Source organism: Ovis canadensis, chromosome 4 (genome assembly GCF_042477335.2).
Source record: "Ovis canadensis isolate MfBH-ARS-UI-01 breed Bighorn chromosome 4, ARS-UI_OviCan_v2, whole genome shotgun sequence".
Lineage (NCBI taxonomy): Eukaryota > Metazoa > Chordata > Mammalia > Artiodactyla > Bovidae > Ovis > Ovis canadensis.
Genome location: NC_091248.1, coordinates 117,509,479 through 117,522,201, shown reverse-complemented (window position 1 = coordinate 117,522,201; position 12,723 = coordinate 117,509,479). Strand labels below are relative to the sequence as shown.

Here is a 12,723-nt window from a genome sequence, read left to right as displayed (position 1 = left end):
GAGAAGGAAATGGCAACCCACTCCAGTGTTCTTGCCTGGAAAATCCCAGGGACAGAGGAGCCTGGTGGACTGCTGTCTATGGGGTCACACAGAGTCGGACAGGACTGAAGCGACGCAGCAGCAGCTGCTGCAGAGGGGTATGGAAGGTTCTATCCGGTTTTTTAATGCTAACTGCAATGGATATTCTGTCTGCAGGGCAATTGAGTTAGCAGGAAACTCCCTTGGAACGGGGTGAAAGGTAGCTGCATTTTCTTTAGGCTTTTGCTTTACTCAGACTAAGAGAAATTCAGATAAATTTATTTCTGCATCCTCTGTAGCTCAAACGTTTTCACTTTAATCTCTATACGGTGGCTCAGATGGTGAAGACTTTGCCTGCAAATGTGGGAGACCTGGGTTCGATCCCTGGGTTGGGAAGATCTGCAAAAGGGAACAGCTACCCACTCCAGTATTCTGGCCTGGAGAATTACATGGATAGACAAGCCTGGTGGACTACAGTCCATGGAATCCCCAGGAGCCAGACAGACTGAGCAACTTTCACTTTCACTTTTTTCTTTTATACCAACTCTGCGGGCTTAAGGGAGTCCCCACCGAAGGGGAAAAGATCGTGTCCAAATATTCAAAGAGGGGATATCTAGCTTAAGTCCTGGGATCTGTCTAAGCATGCCTGGGGCACCTCTGTTGATGGTTATAGACAGGCAAGAATGTGTCAAGAAGTGGTTCTTCAAAGAACTCAAAAAAAGGTGAAAAAGCGGGAAAGCAATAATGATTGTTCTTGGAGAAGGTCGGGTGCTGAGAAAGACACTACCCAGTGGTCCCTGCCAGGCAGACCTCAATCTGGAGTCTGGGGGCCAGATTTGGGAAACCTTGGGTAGTATTCTGGCTCCAGCTGTTGGCTGTTTGCTCAGATTACTTCCTGGAGTGAGGATAATACTATCTAACTCGTGGAGCTGTGAAGATTACTGATGCTGAAGCTGAAGCTCCAATACTCTGGCCACCTGATGTGAAGAGCTCAATCATTGGGAAAGACCCTGATGCTGAGAAAGACTGAGGGCAGGGGGAGAAAGGGGCGACAGAGGACGAGATGGTTGGATGGCATCACCGACTCGAGTTGGTGCAAACTCCAGGAGATGGTGAAGGACAGGGAAGCCTGGCGGGCTGCAGTCCATGCGGTCACAAAGAGTCGGCCTGAGCGACTGAACAACAACAACTAATATCGGAGGCAGGGCGCGGGGCTCAGAGCAGGCGCTCTCTTGGGTCCGTTCTTTCCGGGGATGGGTGGGGTAGAGAACAGAGGGCTCCTCAAGAGGGCTCCCAAGACTCGCGTCATTCGCCGCTTCGTCTGGCTTATAAAAGCTCTGCCGGAGCCGAGAGGTTATTTTTTTTCCCCTTTTAGTTTCTCTTCTTTCCAAAGAAGCCTCTCGGCGCCCCGCTGGGGAACCTGACCCTCCAGGAGACTGGAGACGAGGGGGCAGCCGTCCGGTGGTCTCCACGGTCGCCCGCAGACAAGCCCGCACTTGTTCGCTCTCTTTGCACGAGGTGGCCGTCGCGATCGGCTTTTGATCTGACGCAGGGACCGGGGTCGGTGAGATCTGGCCTCTCGACCCGAGCTTTTCGGAAACCGAAACCGACAGGCTAGGCTAACGGGCGGCGGACAGCGCACGCTCGCTCGCTGGCCCCGGGCGCGCCCAACCCGCGCGGCGCCCGCCCCCCGCCTCAGGGACTCTAGTAAGTTTCGATTCTCCCGGCAGCCGAGTCCCGCGCGGAGGTCAGGCCAGTATAGCGCGCCATGGCGGACCCCGGGGTGTGCAGCTTCATCACCAAGATCCTGTGCGCCCACGGGGGGCGCATGGCCCTGGAAGCTCTGCTCCGCGAGATGCAGCTCTCCGAAGCGCAGCTCTGCGAGGTGCTGGAGGAGGCCGGGCCCGACCGCTTCGTGGTGTTGGAGATGGGCGGCAAGGAAGGGGTCACCCGGTCCGTGGTAGCCACCACTCGAGCCCGGGTCTGCCGTCGCAAGTACTGCAACAAACCCTGCGGGAACCTGCACCTCTGCAAGCTCAACCTGCTGGGCCGGTGCCACTATTCGCAGTCGGAGCGGTGAGTGCCGTGAGCGGGAGGGGCGGCTTCCCCGGGTCCCGGCTCCGGGAGGACGGTGGCTGCTGCTCTGGAGGGGCGCGCCCTCGCTGGGACCGCGCGCCCTATGCCTCTGCCTTGCTCCTCGCGGGGCCCGCGCTTTGTCTCTTGGAGGTTTCCTCCCCTCCAGCGTCGTCGGACCTTTCCTCCAGTATGGCTAGGGCGCTATTGCCCCGGTGAAGACTACGATGAACTCCCCACTTCCATAAGGGTCTGTCTGCAATGCGGAACACCCGGGGTCGATCCCTGGGTCGGGAAGATCCCTTGGAGGAGGGCATGGCAACCTCCTCCAGTACTCTTGCCAGAGGAGCCTGGGGGGCTACAGTCCATGGAGTTGCAAAGAGTCGGACACGACTGAGCAACTAACACTTTCGCTTTTCTCGTAAGAATAAATTTCTTTTGGGCATGCCAGGTTCTAGAGGGTTTGGAGGCAGGTTTGGGAACCACCCAAAATGCCTCCACCCTCTGGAAACTTAAGTCTCTCCCTCTCGGCTACCTTACCCGGTAGGGCTTTTTGTGTGGTCTTCCCAGACCCCCAGGCGCGCCTGGCCTCTGGGATCTGTCTCCATTGCGGTGCCTGCGGGGCTCTGCTTTGGCCCTCCATTCCTAGCCACCTCTCTCCCCCCTCTTATTATCCCTTTTTTGATACCTGACTCTAGACCGCTCCACCGGACCAGAATGGTCCTATTCAAGGTTACCAACGATGGGTCCGCTCACAGATCCTTCCTCGTGGTCGCTTACAGATCCTTCCTCGTGGTCGCCAAGGTGGCCTGAACATTTGGCCAACCACCCTTTGACCAAACCACTCTTGGGACCACTTTGAGACGGTGCTGCAGTGTCTCCCAGGCAGCCGCTTCTGTGTTTCCACTTGTTTTGTCTCCTGAATATAGGTATGCCCCAACGTTTGGGTTAACCTTATTGATGGGCCTGTCTTCCACTTCTCTCCCCAAAAGCCCTGACACCATTGGGTTCAGTTGTCACATTTACAAAGATGGCTCCCTTGTGTACTTCCGCAGGCGTTTAGTCGACTCTAGGTTCTTCATCTCCAGGTGTCTGAGAAGTATCTGCGTCTAAATATCATACCAGTCGGAGTTAAACCCATTTTCTTTCCCTCAGGGCAGGGTTTCTGACACTCCCCTCAGCCTCTTCTTCCTCCTTCACATTACCTTAACCATTAATCAGTAAGTCCTTTCCTTGAGCACTCCTAAGCCTTCCCTTTCTATTTCCTACTTTTCAATCTCACTTCTAAATGAATGTCTTGTTGAATTAGTGAATGATTTTCTCTGACCACAGTCTTTGTCCCCATCTTTCCTATCTGTATGTACTTCTGCTAAATTGTTTTTCTTCATGTAGCATTTGTCACACTTCCTCCCTCCTTAAAAACTTTCAGTGGTGTCTTAGTGTCCAAAATGGTGGGTGGTCTTCAAACTTTTCAGCCTGCACATACTCACCAAGAACTTTAGATTTCTTACTCCAATACTTGTATGATAAAACATACAAGACAGAGGTTGTAAAAGGATGAGATTAGATGAGATTATTTTTTTTTAATTCGTTTAGAGCAAAATTGTCAAAATATGCTCCATTGTTATTAAAAAGAGATATTTATTGTGTTGCGGGGCAACAATTTGAAAGTCTGTTTCTGAGTTTTAGGAAGGTATGAGTTTGGAAGAAGTCGTCTAAGTCAGTAACAGATGAAACCAGGAAGGAGGAAAAGAGGGTAGAGATTAAGACAAAAAAAAAAAAAAAAGGAAGGAACATTCTAGTGCTCTACCAAATAACAACGGGGATGAAAGGCTTTGTAGTCTTTCCTGTTTTGTTGTGAAAAATTCTTCACCAGTTAGTGCTGGCTTTTAGTTTTAAATACATAAGCTTCTTGTCTTTACATTTTTTTTTTTACTATGAGTATTTTCAACATACACTAAAGTAGAGAGGAGAGAATGATGAACCCCTATGTACCCATAGTTTCAACAGTTTTCAAAGTAAGGCCAGTCTTGGCTCATTTATTCTCCCCTTCCCATCCCCAGTCCCAACACCAATGTGTTATTTTAAGCCAAATGCCAGAGTTTAGTTGCTTTGTAAAATACTCTAGTATCTCCAAGGATGAAGGACTCTATTAATATAACTGCAGTGCAATGATCACTTTTTTTACAATTATAATTTTAATATCATATAATATCCAGTTGGTTTTCAAATTTCTCTGACTGCCGTATATTTGGACTTGCATTTACAGGGAATAAAACCTGTGCAGACATAATCTATAATTGTTTTAATATGTTGCAATATATGTAATATATTTAGAAACTTAGTTTTATCACGCACACTACATTTAGAAACTTTAGTTTGTTTCTTTATAATTATTATTCTTTGTTGTTTGAAACATCAAAACTGTTTTAAGTTCATAAATTGGGTAGTTGACCTGTACTTTTCCATATTTTAAAAGGGGAATAATATGTACTATATGAATAATATGGTCTGTAGGAATAATTTAGTTTATGCAAGTTTGGGTGGATTTTCTGGAGAATTCATGAAAGTCTTTTTTCTTTTTTTTAGTTGAGTGATAAAGTCTTATTTCTTAAGTGTATTGGTCTGGTCATATTTTTAAATTGTTTATATATCACTTTTGAGTTTGAGGATTAAAAAGTTTTAATCCATTAATGTAAATCATGTGCTCATAATAAGGACCATTGGAGAATTCTTTTTCTTTTGTCTCAAAGCCTAGAAAATATGTTTTTGCCCCAAGTATGTTTTAAAATATTCTCCCTTTCTTAGCAACTTATAAAACCTTATCTTCTAAAAGATGGGTGTGACGCATGGGAGTCTAAGGGCTTTTTTTGTGGATTACAGGGTGATGGGCTCTGTTGACCAATCGATGCCCATGTTGAGATTAACATTTAGTTCAGTAACTGTTCTCTGTTTTCGTGAGGACTTGTTTGCCTTTTGCTGGCCTTATAAATTTTCCTCTGTTTTACTATTATTTATAAACTGGATTTCTCCTATAAATTATGCAGTTCTGATTTTTTTAAGTTGCTTTTAGCTAGACATTTTAGTTGATGACAGGGCTTGCTTCAGTTTCAGTTTCAGTTTAATGTAAGGAAACTCAGGCCTAGAGCTGTTTAAAATTGTACCAAAGGTCACATAACAGATAGCTGACAAAGTTAGTGTTGCACCCAGATCTACATAACTTCTTTTTTAAAAAATATTTGTTTATTTACTTGACTGCAGTGGGTCTTAGTTGCGGATTTCAGGATCTTAGTTCCCTGACCAAGGATCAAACCCAGGCCCCCTGTACTGAGAGCACAGAGTCTTAGCCATTGGACCACCAGGGCAGTCCCCTGGAGAACTTAACTTAGCTACTGGCATTGGCAAGTAGCTGTGGAAGTGTGATCTTTCATTAATTCAGGTTCAAGACATTTTTTGTAAGCATATTTTCTGTTTAACTGTTTAAAGCAGACTGAGTGCTTTCAACTAGCTTTGCGGCTTCTGCTGCTGTGGGTGTATCCTCTGGGCTCTTCCTGTTTGTGTGACTTTCCTGTTTGCGTAATTGAAACTTTGGGTGGGGGTGGGTAGATAGGAAGAGAATGAATCAATTATTCCATAAATTTAAAAAATTGCAAAGAATAGTATAACAAGCATCAAAGTCTATATATTCTGAGTATATTCCAAAAGCTACACTATATAAAACAATATATAGTATAATAAGCTTATAATTCACCTCTCAGAATAAATATTTACATTTTTCATTTTTGCTTCTTTTATTTTAAAATAAAATGAAAATCATAACATCCCTAAGGTTATTGTTTTTTTTCTCTTCATCTCATTTACCTCTTTCCCCAGAAACCACCTCAGTCATGATTTTGGTGTATATCCATGATTTTAAAATTTCCTCTCATCTATGTTTTTATTCATATACAAAATGTAGTGTTGCTTTACGTGTTTTAGAATTTTTACTCAGTGTCGTGTTTTGAAAATCGATTCATGCCGTTATACGGATCTAGTTTATTCATCTTAACAGCTGTATAGCATTTCATCGCATAATTTGTACCTATTCCCCCAATAATGGACTTTTAGAATATTTCTAATTTTTTGCTACAAAGAAGCATGCTACCAAGAGGATACTTGTCTCTTGGTGCTCATGGCAAAAGCTTCTCCAAGGTATATCATTGTGCTATGCTATACTTAGTTGCTCAGTCGTGCCTGACTCTGCGACCCCATGGACTGTAGCCACCAGCCTCCTCTGTCCATGGGGTTCTCCAGGCAAGGATACTGGAGTGGGTAGCCATGCCCTCCTCCAGGGGATCTTCCTAACCCAGGGATTGAACCCAGGTCTCCCACATGTCTGGGGAATTCTTTACCGTCTAAGTCACCACAGAAACCCATTAGGAAATGGAATTTCTGGGTTCAGTGCAGATTCTGACAAATCAATGTAATAAATATTTTTACCTTGAAAGTGTTAGTCGTTGGGTCATGTCTGACTCTTTGTGACCCCATGGACTGTATGTAGCCCACCGGGCTCCACCGTCCATGAAATTTCCCAGGCAAAAATACTGGAGTGGGTTGCCATTCCTATCTTCAGGGGAATCTTTCTGACCCAGGGATTAAACCTGGGTCTTCTGCGTTGCAGGTAGATTCTTTACCATCTGAACCATGGGGCCAATTGACATCTTCATGTTTGGTAGTCTCACTTTCCTGATTTTATAGACAATTAGCACTTGGTATTATCAGACTTTTTCTTTTCTTTTCCTTTTAACTTTTTGACTGCACCTCACAGCATGTGAGATCTTAGTTCCCTGACCAGGGACTGAACCGCTGCCCAGACTTTGTATTTGTGCTAATCTGAAGGGTATACAATTGTATCTCATTGTTTTAATTTTAAAATTATTTTCTTATGAAAGTTTTAAATATGTATTATTTGCTTATGACACTATATACATACAGTGAAAATCTGTGTATCCACAAATCAGCTTCAGAAATAAAATATTACCAGTTAAAAGCCCGGAATTCTCACCTTTGATCAGTTCAGTCTAGTTGCTCAGTCGTGTCCGACTCTTGGCGACCCCATGGACTGCAGCACGCCAGGCTTCTCTGTCCATCACCAACCGGAGCTTGTTCAAACTCACATCCATCGAGTCGGTGATGCCATGAGATGGTTGGATGGCATCATCTTTCATTATCTCCCTCATTTTACAGGTGATAACTAGTGGTAAACATAACAGCTTCCAGTTTGTGCACATTTAGGATATACAATGTAGTATTTTGTCAAGGAAATGGCAACCCACTCCAGTACTCTTGCCTGGAGAGTCCCAGGGATGAGGGAGCCTGGTTGGCTTCCATCTATGGGATCGCATGGAGTTGGACACGACTGAAGTGACTTAGCAGCAGCAGCATACATTGTGTAGTGATTCCCTCTATCAAGCTGATTAACCTATTTATCACCTCATCTATTTACCCCCCATTTTAAAAAAGTTTATGTCTTCATTTGGCTGCGCTGGGGTCTTAGTTGCAGCACGGGGATCTTAGATCTTCATTGTGACATGCGGACTCTGAGTTGTGGCATGAGGGATCTAGTTCCTTGACCAGGGATTAAACCAGGGCCCTGCAAGTCGGGAGTGGGAAGTCTTAGCCGCTGAGGCCACCAGGGAAGTCCTATTTACCCCCATTTTTTTAAATGATGAGAACATTTAATAACAACTCTCTTAGCAAGTCTCAAGTATACGATATTTATTATCAACTACGGTCACCAAGCTGTACCTTAGAGATCCAGAACTTCTTCATCTTATAGGTGAGCGTTTGTACTCTCTGACCAATGTCCCTCCTCCTCCACTCAAATCCCTGGCAGCTACCATTTTACTCTCATATTTGATGTGTGTGACTTTCTTAGATTCCGTGTGTAGGTGAGATCATGCAGTTTTTGTCTTTCTGTGTCTGGCTTATTTCATCTAGCATAAGGTCTTTTAGTTTCACACGTCAGAAGTGGCAGTTTGCTTGTGTTTATGATTGAATAACGTGTCATTTTGTGCATCTAAACCACATCTTCTTTATCCACGCATCTGCGGATGCACACTCAGATTGGCTCCATGTCTTGGCTCTTGTGAATAATGCAGCGATCCACTTGGGAGTGCAGATATTTCTTCAAGATACTGATTTCATTTCCTTTGGATATACACCCAGCAGTGAGATCACTGGATCATATGTTGTTCTATTTTTAATTTTTTGAGGAACTCCATTCTGTTTTCCATAATGGCTATACCAGTTTACAATCCCACAACACGGTTCTGCATTTGATATTTATTTTCCCCCACATGTTTATTATCTTTCTACACATGCATTTATTTCTAAACAATGTTTAGGATTGTTTTGCCTGTTTTCAAGGCTGTAGATTACATCAGTGATTGGGTATGCAAATATTTGCTTTATTTCATCTTGTTTGCACAACTTAATGTTTGAGACTCACTCCTGCTAACAAAGCCCTGTTTCTATACACCTTGTGGCCTGGGCAAGACAAATTTCTGCCCTGTGCCCACTGCTGTATGGTCCTAGTTTTAGCCCAAGTCTATACCTGCTCACCTTTTGAGGAGTCTGTGGAGTTAAGGAATCGTGCTCATCTGGACCCAGTGGCCTCCCTCTGGCGCCCTCCCCCTCCCCCTCATCGTTCTAGACTATGCTGTGGATTCCCAGAACCCTAGAATTCCCAAGCCCATTTCCAGGGCCTGAGTGGGCCTCTTCCCTGTGTCTTCCGACATGCGGAAGGAATTTGGATGTACAGGCTGGCATGTTCATCGCCTCTGTCTGATGGCACTAGCAATGTGGGACAGAGCCTGATGGGGAGAAGAGAAGTGATGGACTGGAGGTGGGAGCCAGGGCTGACTTTCTTCATTCTACTGTTAATATATTCTATCACAGAACTCAAAGGAGTCTGAGCATTCTAAATTTGAACTTGGCCTTCCAGGTCATTATGAAAGTGCATTTGTCAAGATAGGAAGAGAGAACATATTTTATTGAACCATTTCTTAGCTTGATTAATTACTTCTAAGTGTCTAGGTACTTGAGTTCTGGATTGGAAAGATTCCCTGGAGAAGGAAATGGCAATCCACTCCAGTATTGTTACCTGGGAAATCCTGCGGACCAAGGAACCTGGCGGGCTACAGTCTGTGGGGTCACAAAAGAGTCAGACACGACTTAGCAACTAAACAACAGCAACACGGGCCTCCAAACCCCATCATTTTAAGAGAAGGACTGCTCTAGTTCTTTCTTTTATAAACAATTGCTTTCTTTTGTACAAATGTACATGATTTTTGTATCAGTTTTCTTGTTATTAAAATACAGGTTGTTTTCAGTTTTTTGTTATTATAAACTAATAATTTGGAATATCTTTCTTTGTGTATACGTGGAAGAGTTACCTCGGTATCTAGTAGCAGAATTCCCATGCTTAAGTTTTAGAGGCCGATACCAAATCTCCAGGTGTGCACACCAAGTTTTAGTCCCACCAGGAAAATATGAACATTCCTTTGTTTCACATCCTTGCCAATTGATGGCATCAAATTGTGCCAGTACAAGGAACGTGAAGTTGTACCTCATTATGGTTTCAATACTTTCATATTTTATATATTGTTAGTTTATATATTGTTTATATAAATTTATTGTTTATATACTGTTAGTTTATATATTGTTACTCTCTAGCACTTCTAAGTCATACTGCTTGTTTTAAAATTTTTTTAAAAAGTTTTAGGCAGTTTTTTAAAGTTTCTTTCCATTTATAGTTATTACAAAATGTTGACCCTGTTCCCCAGTTTGTACAGCATATCCTTGAGCCTATCTTACACCTAATAGTTTGTATCTCCTACTGCTACATTTCTCCTCCCCTTACCCCCACTGGAAACCACTCATTTGTTCCCTCTGTGTCTGTGAATCTGCTTCTCTTTGTTATATTCACTGTTGTATTTTTTTAGATTCATATATATGTGATATCACAGTACTTTTCTTTCTCTGTCTGACTTATTTCAGTTAGTGTAAAGTCCTCCAAGTCCTTCTGTGTTTCTGCAAATGGCAAAATTTTGTTCTTTTTTATGGCTGAGTAGTGTTCCATTGTCAGAGAAGGCAATGGCACCCCACTCCAGTACTCTTGCCCGGAAAATCCCATGGACAACAGAGCCTGGTTGGCTATAGTCCATGGGGTCGCTAAGAGTCGGACACGACTGAGCAACTTCACTTTCACTTTCATGCATTGGAGAAGGAAATGGCAACCCACTCCAGTGTTCTTGCCTGGAGAATCCCAGGGTCGGGGGGAGCCTGGTGGGCTGCCGTCTATGGGGTCACACAGAGTCGGACACGATTGAAGCGGCTTAGCAGCAGCAGCAGCAGCAGCAGCAGCAGCAGCAGCAGTGTTCCACTGTGGTATTCCAGAGTATACTACATTTTCTTTATCTGTCTGTCTGTTGATGGACACTTTGGTTTCGTCCATAACTTGGCAATTGTAAATAGTGCTTCTGTGAATATCGGGTATGTATCCTTTTAAATTGGTGTTTTTGCTTTTTTCAGACATGTACCCAGTATCGGAATTAATGGATCATGTGGTAGTTTTTATTTTTAGTTTTCTGAGAGACCTCCATACTCTTCTCCACAATGGTTGCACCAATTACATTCCCACCAACAGTGTATGAGGGTTCCATTTCCTCCACATCCTTGCCAACATTTGTTGTTTGTGTTCTTTTTGATGATAACCGTTCTGACAGGTGTGAAGTGCTATCTCATTGTGATTGTGATTTGCCTTTCCCTGATAATCAGTGATGCTGAGAATTTTTTCATGTGTTTGTTGGCTATCTGTATTTCCTCTTTGGAAAAATGTCTATTCAGTTGTGCCCATTTTTAAATTGTTTGATTTTGTTTTGATGTTGAGCTGTATGAGCTGTTTACATATGTTGGATATTATATACGTTGGCTATTCATCCCTTGTTGGTCATAGTGTTTGCAAATATTCTCTCCTATTCAGTAGGTTGTCTTCTCATTTTGCCGATGGCTTCCTTTGCTGTGCAAAATCTTTTCAGTTTAATTAGGTCCCATTTGTTTCTTTTTGCATTTATTCCCTTTGCTTCAAGAGACAGATCCAAGAAAAATATTGCTATGGCCTAATGCTTGTTTTTTAACTTTGTCTTACGTGGTGTCTGATTCTTGGCAGTTGTTTCTTATTTGCATTGTTCTTTTTCTGTCCTCTTAGCAATATATTTTTGCCTGTAATTGCTTTTATTGTATTTTGTTTTTTATTGTAAACTGTACAGTTCAACGGCAATAAGTACATTCACGATGTTGTGCAACCATCTCCACTTTCTGGTTCCAGAACATTTTCATAATCCCAAAAAGAAACCCCACACCCATCCATGGGCACACCTCATTCTTTCCTCTCCACAGCCTCTGGTAACCTCTAATCCACATTCTGTTTGCATGGATTTGGCTGTTTTGGAAATTTCCTGTAAATGGAATCATACAATATTTTTCCTGTTGTATCTAGCTTCTTTCACTTAGCACAATGTCTTCAAAGTTTGCCATTTACTTCTGCATGTTACATGTCTTTTGTGAGGGTATATACCCAGGAGGAATCTCCCTGGAAGTTCCCTTTGTTACTAATTGTGCTCTTCCCGTGGAGTCTTCCTGACATTTTAAATAAGTGATTAAAAAAGAATCTGATAACAAAATATTTTCTGCTTTTTACTTAATGTAGAGGTGACAGAATTAAACATTTAAGGTAAGTATAGATTTGTTTACATAAAAAGGTTCTAATTTGATTACTGCTCCTGACCACATTTATTTCCAAACTAGTATCTGTGACCTTTGGGCTTCTCCGCTAGCTCAGACGGTAAAGAATCCACCTGCAATTTGGGAGTCCTGGGTTTGATCCCTGGGTTGGGAAGATCTCCTGGGGAAGGGAATGGCTATCTACTCCAGTATTTTTGCCTGGGGAATCCCATGGACAGAAGAGCCTGGCAAGCTACAGTCCATGGGGTGACAAAGAATCTACAGGCTACTTTAGAATTGGCAAGGTCCCGAGATGGTTTTAGAAAAGGAATAAAAGAAGAACTTCAGATCTCAAGTCCAGTGAGAAATCAATTTAACCAAATTGGGGCACAAAAGTTGGACTCAGTTTGGGAGAAGAAAGTGGAGACCTCATTCATGATTTTTGAATGCTTCCTCACTGAGAAAAAATTTTAATGTTTCAGACCAAGGACTTACCTAGTGGTCTAGTGTTTAGGACTCCAGGCTTCCTCTGCAAGGGGGGGGGGCCGGTTTGATCCCGGGTTAGGGAACTAAGATCCCACATGCTACATAGTATCTCCTGCTCTTCATTGTCTTCACTTGCTATGCTTTTTCTCAGTCCTGATGTGGACTTAGGGCAATGATGCCAAACTTTCGCTTCACATTGGAATCACTTGAGGAATCTTTTAAAGATACTGGTGCCCAGGTCCTACCCCTGGATGTTCTGATTTAATTGGTATAGGGTATGACTTGGGCATTGGGGTTCTTTTTAAAGGCCATGGGTGGGGCTTCCCTGGTGGCTCGGTGGTAAAGAAACTGCCTTGCCAATGCAGGGGATGGGTGTTCGAT

At 43.4% G+C, this 12,723-nt stretch overlaps 1 protein-coding gene across 1 annotated transcript in view; it reads left to right on the top strand.

Annotated features, from left to right (window-relative positions):
* The first annotated feature begins 1,195 nt into the window (after nucleotides 1–1,195).
* The window catches only part of ZC3HAV1 (zinc finger CCCH-type containing, antiviral 1), a 51,465-nt gene continuing 39,937 nt past the window's right edge, over nucleotides 1,196–12,723 (top strand). The window contains exon 1 of the mRNA XM_069588493.1: nucleotides 1,196–2,094. Coding sequence (XP_069444594.1) covers nucleotides 1,787–2,094 — 308 coding nt within the window. The 5' untranslated portion in view covers nucleotides 1,196–1,786. The remainder of the gene's footprint in view (nucleotides 2,095–12,723) is intronic.